This window comes from Thamnophis elegans, chromosome 1 (genome assembly GCF_009769535.1).
Source record: "Thamnophis elegans isolate rThaEle1 chromosome 1, rThaEle1.pri, whole genome shotgun sequence".
NCBI lineage: Eukaryota > Metazoa > Chordata > Lepidosauria > Squamata > Colubridae > Thamnophis > Thamnophis elegans.
Window position 1 is genome coordinate 114,799,793 of NC_045541.1, and position 13,405 is coordinate 114,813,197.

At 36.0% G+C, this 13,405-nt stretch overlaps 1 protein-coding gene across 1 annotated transcript; it reads left to right on the top strand.

Annotated features, from left to right (window-relative positions):
- Positions 1-322: 322 nt before the first annotated feature.
- On the top strand, positions 323-12,435 carry DCAF4 (DDB1 and CUL4 associated factor 4). Its single transcript, XM_032228495.1, has 14 exons — positions 323-483; positions 2,483-2,594; positions 4,572-4,672; positions 5,409-5,566; positions 5,840-5,922; positions 6,608-6,716; positions 7,121-7,264; positions 8,565-8,614; positions 9,334-9,413; positions 10,320-10,415; positions 10,489-10,586; positions 11,111-11,287; positions 11,382-11,496; positions 12,061-12,435. The coding sequence occupies exons 2-14, from the start codon at positions 2,485-2,487 to the stop codon at positions 12,312-12,314; spliced, it is 1,575 nt and encodes a 524-aa protein (XP_032084386.1). The 5' UTR covers positions 323-483; positions 2,483-2,484; the 3' UTR covers positions 12,315-12,435.
- The last annotated feature ends 970 nt before the right edge of the window (positions 12,436-13,405 follow it).

A 13,405-nucleotide genomic window follows, 5' to 3' on the forward strand; every position in this document is an offset into this window, starting at 1 on the left:
GTGTTTCTCAACCTTGGCAATTTGAAGAGAGGTGGACTTCAATTCCCAGAATTCCCTAACCCACTGCGACAGAAATCCACACCTCCTTAAGCTACCGAGACTGAGAAATGCCGTCATACTCTCTCTCTCTCTCTCTCTCTCTCTCTCTCTCTCCCTCCCCCTCGGAGCCGCGTCCACATATTCTCCAATCAAAACCACTCTCTCTCCCCGAACGCCCCGCCTACTTCTGCATGTGTTTAGTAAGTCCCGCCCCTTTCCAAAGCCGGACACCGGCGTGACCCCCGATTCTTCAATGGGCGAGGGAACGAGGCCCACGTGACATCGGAAGCGTCTGTTTCCGCGTTGTGGCAAGAACGCGCGACGGGATAGGACGCCCGCTGTTGGCCAATTAAAATCCCCTGGGGGCTGAGAGGTATGCTGGAAGAGTCCGAGGACCAAAACGAAGTCTTCGGCGACGGGTTAGGCAAGCGGTTGGTGGCGAAGGTGAGGTTGTCGGCTGCTTCACGACGGGAGAAAGAGGCAGGGCCTTCCTGGCGCCCAGGGGTGGCAGTTTAGATTGATGAGGAGAGCGGGAGGGCTCTTCTGCGATTAAACAACGAGGGAGGAGGGGGCAGGCATTTCAGACGGCAGCATTTACACCCAGGAACCGGATTGGGGCGAGGGGGGGTGTTTAGAGGTGGCTTGGCTGAAGCAGAGGGCAGCCCCCCCTTTCTCTTGGGAGGGTTTGAATTGCGCCGAACAGACGATCTACCTAAAGAGCGATCTGCATAATTGCATGATTGTGGGAGTCACCTCGTTGATCTTAGCTGGTTTCGGGGGAAACAAAGCAGGGTCGGCCTTGGATGGAAGGCTGCCCAAATGAAACAAAAAAAAGTTTTTAAAAAATCCTGGACGAAGACAACAGCAAACTACCGATAGGAGACAATATTTGGCGCTCAGGGTTGAACTATCTGCTATGTGTATATGTATATATGTGTGTGTTATGTATGTGTTTGGGTAAGTATACACTTTCTCTTGAGAGCAGGCAATAATTTCATTTTTAATGTGGAGCGGTGTACTCGCATTAAAAAATGACAAAGTTATCTTAAAAAGATAAAAGTTTTCCTCGCACATATGTGCTAGGCGTTCCCAACTCTAGGGGGCCAAAGAGCCAGCGCTGTCCGAAGATGTCTCCGTGGTCAAGTGGGCATGACTAAATGCAAGGAACACTGTTACCTTCCCACCAAAGGTGGTTCCTATTTTTCTACTTGCATTTTTATATGCTTTCAAACTGCTAGGTTGCTAGAAGCTGGGACAAGTAACGGGAGCTCACTCCGTTACACGGCGCTGGGGATTTGAACTGCCAACCTTTCTGATTGACAAGCTCAGTGTCTTAGCCACTTAACCACTGCGTCCCCATCTTATCTTTGGTGCTGGTAATGAGCCCTCTGGAAGAAAACCACCAAGCTCAGAGGGACACCAAGGACCCCACAATAGCAAACGCTTAATGCTTAATGTTTTCCCAAGAGAAAGATGGATCTGTCTGCAGGATTACCAAGCATTGAGCTTGTTATGTGAGCATCTTTGATTATGTTTTTTGTTAACCATCTTCCTTGAACTTTGAAGCACTTTGTGATAAGAAAGGCTAGATGTGGAGGAAACTCAGAATCAAAAAATCTTTAAACCCTAAAGTCTGTGGATGATTGTATGGTAATCCCTTTCTGCATGAGCTAACTAAGCAGATTGTTTTTAAAAATAAAATGAAGACGGAGAAATCCTTGGAGGCAACAGACAATTGGGGCAGAGTAGTAATGTGAAGCCTGAATCACTGCAGATAAAAACTGCCATGCTAAACAGCATCTTGATGATTTACCCTAGCTTGATCAACAATCAGCTAGCATTTGCAGAAGTTCAAATTTAACAAATTCAAAAAAGTCAGATCACTACCTTTCAGTAACTTGTAGCCCCTATATTGAGCTTACCTGGGCTCAAAACAGAGTCAGTCCTAGTAGTTACAGTAGTTTTTGGATTGGGGGCAATAGGTAGGCTAGACTGAGAAGTAAAAAACAACAATCTATTTACTGTTATGGAAAAAAAGGTGTATCTGTGTTCATATATAGTGACAATGACTTAAGTTTGACTTTTCTTCCGGTATTTTTTCCTGTAAATAAATTTATTGAAAATGAAATGTTTCTAAGATGGACTATTTGTGTATAATTCTTGAATATGGTGTAGACTTGGATTAAACTTGTACAAAGAAAGGATCAATTTGATGAACTTGTTTACGAACTGGTGGACAATTTGTGCCTAATTAAGACTTTTGTACGTAGTATGGAACAATTCATCCCGTCCATGTTAGATTTGCAGATCAGGGTGGTGACCACCAGTTATTTTTTAAAAATACTTAACTGCACATGCTTATTTATTTTTCTGATAGATTATTGAATTCCAATATTACTAAAAAAGCTTAAGTTATATTTTAAAGTATCTTTATTCATTGCAGAGATGAAGAGAAACCGATGGCGAGGTAGAAGAAATCATGTACAGCATAATCATAGACGGATATGTAATGGGCAGCCTTACATGGTATTCCACCATCGGCATTCTACTGAAAGGCAAATATTTATTTTTGGCTTTTTAAAAATGTATTTCAAAAAGAGTAGATTATTTAAAAGTTGGGTGCCAGAAGTTGATGAAAAGAAAATCACCTTGATTATACTGTATGGGTTGCTGTTTACTAGAAATACTTTGCTACTTTTAAGGTTATAATAAATCATTTATCTTATAATAAATAAGGTTTTAATATATCACATCCTTTTACTATAGTACTTGGAACATTTTATGTATTGGTTTATTATTACCCATTGAGATAGTCCTTAAGAAATGCTGATACATTCAGCTTGTGAACTTCAGCTATATATTAAGGTTACTTCCTTTCTTTTTCACTGTAGCACCTGAAATTGCTGTGCCATCATCACCCTTCTCTGATTTAAGAAGACATGTCAGAGAGAGCTTTTATGGGCACAGTGGTAAATCCTCTTCTAAATGCTAACCACTGTCATAAACATTTTTGGCAGACACCAAGAATTCTATTAATTATAAATTTCTCCTGCAGTTCCAGGATTCCGTAGTCCAGTGTTGGTGAACACTGAGTGCCAAAACGAGAGGTACATGCATGCACATGCCAGAAACCAGAAGAGCAGCTGCCCTGTGTGCATGTGAGCGCCAGGAAGATGATCTTTTGGGTTCCAATGTGTTCATGTCACTAGCTACCTAGTCTTCCGGTTTCTGGCATATATTCATGTGCAAAGACCAGATGGCCAGTGCACATGCACATGTGAAGACCAGATGGCTGGCACGCTGGAACCCAGAAGAACAACGGGCGACTGCTCGCGTGCCCGGAGAGATGGTTCTGTGTGCCCCTTCCAGCATGCGTTCCATAGGTTCATCATCACCTAATCTAATTGAGACCATTTCTCAGTACCCTTCATACCCTGTCAACTGCTTCAGTAAATTAATGAAAGTCCTGAGAAACAAATTTAAAGACTTATCATATTTTTCGGAGTATAAGACACACCAAGGTTTTGAAGAGGCAATTTTTTAAAAAAGGTAGGTAGATAGAGGGAGATAAAAGAGATAGAAATACAGTAGGTAGGTAGGGAGAGAGAGTAGTTAGGTAAGTAGGTAGGTAGATAAAGAGATAGAGAGGGAGAGAAATGCAGTAGGTAGGGAGAGAGAGAGTGGGTAGGTAGAAGAGAGAGAGAAATACAGTAGGTAGGTAGGGAGAGAGAGTAGGGAGGTAGAGGGATAGAGAGAGAGAGAAATACAGTAGGTAGGGAGAGAGTAGGTAGGTAGGTAGATGTTTCCGGGTGTATTTATCCATGTGCTGGAGAAGAAAATAGCTGACAACCTGCAGCACCTAAAACTTGTTTCTGCTGGCACAGCACTTGAGCAATGTAATTCTCATCAATCGCTCTAAAGAGCTTTCCGAAAGGAAAAAAAGTGTTTGCACTCTGCAAACCTCCCTAAAACGGCCTGTTGTTTTTTTTTCAAATAAAAGGCATGAATAGCCTTGGGGGGGGGGGGGGCTTACAGAGTGCTCCCGGGGGAGGGGGGGGGGGCAAAACGAACAAAAAAAAAGGCCCATTTTTTGGTCAAAAAAATTGCACGCCATAGCCTTATGGAGGCTTATAGAGAGTGCTGCTGGGGGCTGTGTGGGGCAAATAACGGCCTATTTTTTCCTCATTTCTGCCCTCCCCCGCCCCCAGGAGCTGTCTGAAAGCCTCCATAAGGGTATGCACGGCCATTTTGGTGAAGGGGCGGGGCTTCAGGAGGCAAAAATATGCTGTATTTGATGTATAAAACGCACCCAGATTTTCAGCCTCTTTTTTGCAGAAAAAAGGTGCGTCTTACACTCCGAAAAATATGGTTGTTCAGATGAGATATCATGCTATATACAGTAATGGAATTTTTAACATCATTTTCTGCTTTTTGTAAACTTTTAGCCCTTTAATATTTTTGTGTTTGAGAGTTGCTTCATTATTTAGCTTATCTACTATCTTCTTAATTCTTTCTTTTTCACATATTCATAGGCCTGAACAAAGAGAATTGCAAAGCTTGCAGAACTCAGGTAGAGGCCAAGCTGAATCATCATCTGCATCTTCCCATTCATGCCAAAGTTCTTCAGTTCCAGGTATTATTTCCATAGGTTTGAGCCAAAAAAAGTCATTAAACTTTTCAAAACATGACTTTCCTTCATGGTTAAAAAATAAATTAATTTTCAAAATGACAAATTATATGGATAAGTAGAAAATAACTGTTTTTAGTAACAATTTCCTTTTTTCCAAGTATTAAAATAGGAAGACAATTTTTCACATAATTTACAGTTTATATTCTTTCCTCTTTTCTCAGACTGTAATTGTTAAGACAATTTTATAAAATAGCTCTGATGCAAATATTTTGCTAATTGCAGCAAATGTGCGTGCCTGACATAACTACCATAACTGGTTAGTTCTGGTGCTTCTGAATATTTTGAGAAAAATATACAGTATAAGCATGGAATAGTTGCTTTTTGGTGGAGAGAGTGTGTTAGCTAACTTTTACATAAAATTTATTATTTTTAAAAGTTTTAGAATAACCATTGCTGTTTAACTTGCTGAATTTTATTTTGAGTTATTTTAATCTTGCTAGTGTAAATGATTCATATCCTTTATCATGGTTTCTCACATAGTGATCCAGATGTTCAGACTGGATTTTTATTATTTTAGTAGACATGCTTATTTGCAGTATAGCAAACAAGAGCAACTTCTTTGACTTGAACTGGAAGTATGAAGTTTCTTTTTCCAGATCCTAAAACCAGAATAATGTGTAAGTTATGAAGAAGTTGAAAGAGCTTTCTAATAATAGGATCTGTCATTCTCTTTTTTAAGAATTACCAGGATTTTATTATGATCCTGAAAAGAATCGCTATTTTCGCTTACTTCCTGGGCATAACAACTGCAATCCTCTCACCAAGGAGAGTATTCATCAGAAAGAGATGGAAAGGCAAAGGTTAAAACTTTTAAAAGAGGATGAGAAAATAATAAAGGTAAGGTTGAATTACAGTCACACACTGCTAACATTTAGTTAAAACCTTCCATCTCATTAAAATTAGTTTTGTGATGCATTGTGGCCAATATCTGAATTTCATTATAAATCTTTGTGATAATGACAGTAATTAATCATTAATTATTGGTTTTACCATAGAAAAGGGATCTACCATTGTATAAAATCCATTCAATTTTTGGATATTAAAATGGTAGCCACACATGATTTAATCTGAACAAGAAACATGATTTTGTTTTTTTATTGTTTTCAACAGAAAACACCCAGATCTGGGCTAAACTCTTCAATTATCTTACGCAAGAAACAATTGGGTTTCTATAGTTCTATCACTTATTGCAGGTAAGATATTTTAAAATGTGTTTATGTTGCAGAGCTTTTATACTATAGTGTTGATTTTAATAGCCCCGTAGAAAAGAGAATATATTTGCTAGACTAAAACCTAGTACCAGTGTGCCTATTTACTGGAGACATAGTATTTTTATCCTGATTTACATATTTGACGGTTTTATTAAATTGTCCAATCTATATAGATACTCAGCATTATACAATATTTTAAGTATAATGCATTTTTTAAAAATCAATTGAAATAGTAATACTTATAAGAAGATCATCCAAACAAAAGTGTAAGTCAAAAGGACGCTGTATCAGTACCCTTAACTTGCTTCCTGAGGTTAGAATGAATCGGGGCCACATGTATAGACAGGCATAAAATGTTTGATGCAGTCAGGTCTACCATGCTCTTCCCTGAAAGTGTAAACCTATAGATATTTATCTTTGTACTTATTAGGTTTTTCTTTACCTTTGATCAGTTAATGTTATTTTAAAACATCCCATATACCTCTAATACTCTTATATAAAAATTAACTTTAATCAAATAGTCTGGTTAAAACGTACACAAGAATGAATAGGGTTACAGATTTTTGAGCATTTGAATACTGCCTTTTAGCTAAGTAATAGTGTCTATTGACATTCAATTTCAATTTTTTACTTACTTAACTTTTTCCTTTTTTGCCTTCTTATGTAGGCTGATTCATGAATTAAAGGTGAATTGCATGCAGAGAAGGAAATTAGAAATTGAGAACCTCAATTCTTCATTGTTGCTTTCTGGAAGCAACAATTTTAAACTAATTGTGGTATGTTGGCAAATTTGTTGATTTTAATTTTTATTATGTATTTATTTTAACTCAGATTACAAATTTATGGTATGGTATGCTGCTTAGAGTCAGTTGAGCAGAGCAACCTATAAGCCCAATAAACAATATTTATATTAAGGTTATAATATGATTTTATGTTAAGGATTTTTTTTCTTCCTCTTAAATATTTTTACAAATTCTTTTAAGAAACATTTGGAAGAATGCAACATCTAACTAGAATAGGACTGTGAGATAGGAAAAAAAATTGGCATGTGCTAAACTATGACATTTGGGTACATTAACTATTTAAAAGGAATACAATTCTCCATCAGTGAATATCAGTGGGTGTGCCTTCCAAGAAAAACTGGAGTACACCATTAAAGAACAATTCACATCTTTTGCAGGCAGACACTACCTCCGAGAGAATAATCGCTGTAAATGATACAGAACAAGAAGGATGTAAATATGGAATTGTCAACCTCCGTGGTTTGGGAAAGAATTCTCTTACCGTAGAGACGTATGATAACCCCTGCTTCACAAATCGCAAGGTATTCTTGTCCTGCAATCACTCATATCTTTTGATCACGTAAATTATAATCTAGTTGATGGTTTTAGTTAAATAATATTTGGTTGATTTTACAAAATGAATGTTAAATGAGTTTTAAAAGGAAACAATGCAGAATAATTTAAGAGTTGAAAATGGTAAGTATAGCACCCAAAAGGAATTCATTTAACTTTTGTGATAGAAGTTTTTATAAAATTCAGTACAACTCCTGTGTTGGATGAATTCTTCGTAAAAAAAACCAAACATATTTGGAAGTTCTCTTGGCTCATACCCCAGAGTGTTTTCCACCACGTTGAGCTGATGCACCTCAGTTACCCTACTATAACGAATAGCCTAATCAGTCTTAGACTATTCATTTTATCTGGTTTGCTTCAGAATTTGTAGTTCAGAATATGTTGCTGTTGCTGTGTTCTAGATGTTGAGAACCCATTTCTTTCTAAGTAACGATAATAGTTCCTGATTGATTTTCCAGCCCCTGTCCAAATCCCAGGGGCTCATGGCTTCACCATGCAGAGCCAAGATATCATGATTTTCTTCTCTCCATTTGGCCCTACTGAGGTCAGTGTAGATTCCCTAAATACCCCCACTAGATGTACATAAAGTGAAAGGGCTTTCCAAAGTACACTTCAGTAAGGGCATCGTTTTGGGATACAGTCATTTTTACTGATGTTTTGATGATATGTAAATATTCTGCTATTTTAGGCATTTATTATTATCTCCATTGATGTTTCTCTTTAGCGTTTTGAAAATTTTAATTATTTTATTATATTTATAACCCTGTAGTGTTTTTGAAAAACAGGATATAAATGTCTTTTTAAAAACACTGAGTAGTTTTCTAGTAAACAATTAAAATGAATATCAATGATTCATGCTTTAAACTAATATATTCTGAAATGCCATAGAATTGCTGCTAGATGTATAGCAGTTCCACCCCTGCCTGTAAAAATCAGACTTTTCCCCCAGGTAGGTTTTATGAGCCCATTTTGATATGTTTTTCTGGTTATCTGAATACTGCAATCAGTTTTAATATATTTTTTATTTTATTTTTGTTGGTTTGCTTTGTTTAGTTTGAAGTGTATAAAGATTTAAGAACATACAGTATTTACCGAGGCCTACATAGTCCTTAAAGATGTATTCCTTTTTTTTAATACAGTTACTTTCATTCCAAAGTATTAATCTCCTATTAAATTTTTGTGTCTTTCTAGTTTTTTAGTACTTGCTGCATTCTTCTCTAATTTTCCCTATTTTGCTCTAATAGGCGTATTTGTCTTTTATTTTCCAAGGTGAATTCTGTATGCTGGGCCTCTTTGAGACATCAGGATTCTCATGTTTTATATCCTTGTTATTAAATAAAGGTTGTCTAAGTTCAGGTTCATTACAAAACTATTGCACAGTGTAACTTGATTTCTTAAAAACTAAAAACCAATCCTGTAAGGTTTCTTGATTATATTAAATCTTTCTGGATTGAGGCTGTTGCAAAAGGGAATGAGAAAATACTTGTTGAGGTTCATATGCAGCGACTTATTCTTGATTTGAAAGTTAAAAAGTATTAAAGTTACTATTTGATGAGAAGGCTTGGAGCTGCAGACTAATTTGAAGTCAAGATCATATCTCCCACAAAGTGTAGCAGCTCTGTAAAATCCTACATTAAAAACAAAAACATATTTTTGCTGTTTTAGGGTTTGTAAACCAGATTAAGAAATGCTGATGTTAGCCTTTGTTGCCCTTACCCTCCTTTATGGATAAAAGAGAAAAAATATTTTTCCCCATTTTGTTAAAAAGAGAGGGATGAAATTTTAATTGTGTCAAAAACTGCCCAGAATCTTTAAGATGAACAGTGTAGTCATTGCAATAAATCATTAAAACCACAGAATGGAAGCATTAGTTTCAGTGAATGAATATTTTACTGTATGGTTTAATATAGTCTGAACATGATTTTATCAGTGTTTTCATTGCAGAGGTTGATCTACTGTGCATCTTAGTCTGATGTTATGTTACTTTATTTTTGTGCACGCTCTTTGTATCTATAATATCCTTAACTGCATTTTTCAAGTTGTGCCTCATGGGTGCTGCAGAAAATCTAGGGTGTGCCAGTCTGCTTCCAGCTTCCTTCTTCAGCAGCTCTAACACAGGTATTTCATATTTGTTTGAGGACGGAACGAAAAGGAAAAGTTTGTTATTCTATAGGCAGCTATAAAAATATTTTAAATATATCAATACATGCTTATATATCTCTTAAGAGAATGTTGTTTCTGCTGCTGCTCCATTAATTCCTACTCATATAGGTATATATTTTTGATCCATGAGAATATTAATAGGGAACTGAAATTTGAAAACATTTTTTTTCTTATTTGTAGATCTTAAAAAATAGAGGTATTTTCCATGGAAAATGTATTTGAACTACTTCTGATAATGTGTGTGAAATAGGATAAAATACAATAATATTGGTCGAGAAGGAAAATATGAACATTTTTTTGCTACACAATGCACACATATTGTAAGAGCTTGGATTTCTATCTCAGGTTACGGATATAGAAACTTGTGAAGCCCAACATTAGTAAAAATCATAAAAAATAAACACATTAAACAGACATGATTTAACCAAGATATTGGGGGAAAAATTACTCTTTAATGATACTGAAACATTACATTTAAAAAAGCTAATTATTAGTTTTTTCCCACAAAATGTTAACTATCATATGTGTAATATCTGAAGCGTTTTTAATGCGAGGCATTAGTACAAACACCTCTCCCTCTAAATAGAAAATTTGCCCAGATTCTAATTATCACTTGCATTCTTTACAACTTTATTTATTTATTAAATTTCTATGCTGCCCATTTCCCCTACAAGGTGACTCTGCATGGCTTACAAATTACAAACAATATAATTGCTTCATTTTAAAAACATATTGTTTCAAGTATTGCTGTATTTTCTGCTGAAATAATTATGTAATGTTCAGAAATGTCATGACATAGATTTGTATGGAGCATATTTCCAACTTCATAGTGGCGTTTAATATCTTCCTATTCATTTTTAGCAGTTGAACGTGGAATGTCATGGAGGTTTAACATCTCCACAGCCTGGTCTTGTGCCTGGTGTCATAATCCTCAGGCTAATAACTGCTTTAGCACAGGTTAGTAATTCAAATTTCCACTATGGTGGCTTCTTATTATACACTTGTCACTTAATATTTTTGTTTGTCTTAGGTTTAAATCAACGAATCATTGTTACTAATGCAGTGACTGGGCATCATCAAACATTTAACACCAACAGTGATGTTCTAGCACAGCAATTTGCCACTCAGGTAGGGTCAGCTTGATATACATATATTCATCAGAACTTAATACTGTCAGGACATAGTAAGGGCACGAGAGGACAGAAACAGATGAACTGCTAGAACATAATGGCTGTTTAAATTTGTTGGAATGGCATGCCAGGAAAAACAAACTGCTGCCTATTATTCAGATAATCACATAACATAATGCCACTAATGCTGAATATTTGATCACTAGATAATATGCTGCTAAACTAAATCACTTTTTGCTAGACAACCAATTTGGGACATGTAATAAAAATACATGATACAGCTGAATGTAAACCTTGCTCTCTTTCTTTAGCTGCTTGCATCATCACTACCTTGGCTGTCATTTGGAGAAAATAGAATTACTGAGCTCATTATTTATATTATGATTTACATATTATTAGAATTAACAACCCATTATGTGCTTCTTTAGCCTTAAAAAGAATCTGATATGATTAAAGACTGAAGGTTATTTTTGAGGGTGGATTTAATTGAAAATGTTTTCATTTCTTCCTTGGCTTTTCTAGTCTCCCGTTTTATATAATGGTTGTCGTTCAGGGGAGATTTTCAGTATTGATGTCCGTCAATGCAACCATAAAGGGCAAAAATGGAAAGCTGGCCAATTTTTCCATGACTCAGCAGTCACCTCTGTTAATCTCCTGAAAAGTGAGCAGTATCTCATGGCTGCAGATATGTTAGGCCAGGTAGGATTTTTTTTTAAAAATAAAATTTTCCTGATAATAGTATCTTCTACTTAAAATAGAATTATATTAGTTCTGTTACTTTGATCACTTGCAGATAAAGCTCTGGGACCTGAGGAAACTAAAATGTGTAAAAGAATATAGTGGTCATAAAAATGAGCATACTATTCTTCCTTTGCACATCAATGAGGAGGAAGGGCTTCTTTCAGCAGGTATGGTGTTGTTGGTCATAGACTGTATTTATTGTTACATAATAAACAGGCAGGGCGCATGTATATAAAATGAAGTTGGCCTGAGAACAAACCAAAGACTCTGGAAGCAGCATTTATTGCTTTCTAACTTTTAAGCATTAGACAAAATGAAAAGAGTACCTAACTGGCCTTAATAATATGCTTGAGAATGATCCAGATTTCAAGAAAACCACTATTCTCTAAAGAGGTTAGTTTTTCTCCTACAAACTTGCATATCTCTTTTCATATATATTGCTGGGTTGATTAGAATTGCTATTACCCAAATTTATCTATTAGCTCAATGGCAGAAGGCAAACCATTCTGTTCTCCATCTTGGGCAACATATATGATCTCCACCCTCTAAGTTGTCAGTTCGTATGGCCATTTAATCTATTTTCATTGCCATCAGCCACCTTTACCAAAATCTATAGCAAGCATTCTAATTTGAGAAAGGCGGCGGATGAAGAACTTAAGTTTCTTTGAAATGTCTGTAAATAGTCAAGTGTTACAATTTATGTTCATATTTTAATTGCTTTTATTTCTTAGTGGGTCAAGACTGTTACACGCGAATTTGGAGTCTCCAGGATGCTCATTTGCTACGAACTATCCCATCTCCATCCCCATCCTCCAGAGATTCTATTCCAAGTGTGGTGTTCTCCTCACAGCTTGGTGGTGCTCGAGGTGTTCCTGGCTTGCTTATGGCAGTCAGACAAGATCTCTATTATTTCTCCTATAAGACAGATGATCCATATTGCCTGGATATTAAAGACATGGAATGTTCCACCTTGCATAGTGACTGAAAATAAGAAAGATGGGTATAGTTGTGCTGCATAGTTGTGCTGTACTTCTCATAGTTAACATTCAAGACTTTTATAATTATATTTTTCAGTGTTTAAAATAAAACAGATTATGAATAGTGCACATTTTCATTTTTCTTTTCATAGTAATTATTTACAAACAAACTCAAATTGCTGGTATTTCTAGGACTTCGAATACAGTTGCTAAAGCTTACAACTAAAGTGAAAGCAGATGTTTCACCATTAAGATGGCAGAATATTTGAATGTTCCACAAATAGGTCTCAAAATCTTAAGTGTCCAGAGTAAGCTTTGCTACATTGATGCACATATTTTTCTGACGTTTTCCAAGCCCATTGTTATTTGAAAATTAAGTAAAGCAGATAATTATAGTCGAGCATATTATTTGTGTAATATTACCTTTAAAATGGTATTAACTGAGATGAGAAGCTTCTGGTTTTCAGTTAATGTAGGATAGCTTGAAAGAGATTTCCTCCAAAGCTTTCATTGTCTTGTGTTTTGCCACTGTTTTTTTTTAACAACAGCTTAAGCATATTTCTGTTTGCCTAAGCAGGTGGTTGGACTAGAAGACCCCCCAAGGTCCCTTTCAACTGTTATTCTATTTTATTATATAATTTGTTATTACAGGTTTTTCTACTAAAATAAAATAGTTTTTATTTTAGTAGAAAACACTTTTTTTGGTATATTTGGCTCTATTCTAAAGATGACGTTTTAGGCCCACTTAGTGACATAATGAAGGCCATGCAACTTCAGTCCTTCGACAGCATCAGTAGTATATTGAGTCTACCATGTCTTGCACTGTAGAATGCCTAGTCACTTGGAACAATGCAACTTGAAGTTAACATAGCTTAAAGATATCAAGATGGTGAAGACAGCATTGGCAAACATTGACTGAGCTTCTTAGAATGAAGTTTGGTTTTTTTTTAAAACAAAAACAACTACATAAAACAAGCTTGCAAGTGAATATTTTATATGAGGAACGTTCAGTATTTCTGTATGTGCAATAACATGGTGGAATAGCTACATGCATGAAGAACACACAGTGTACAAACAAATTCCATTTTTATGTTCCACC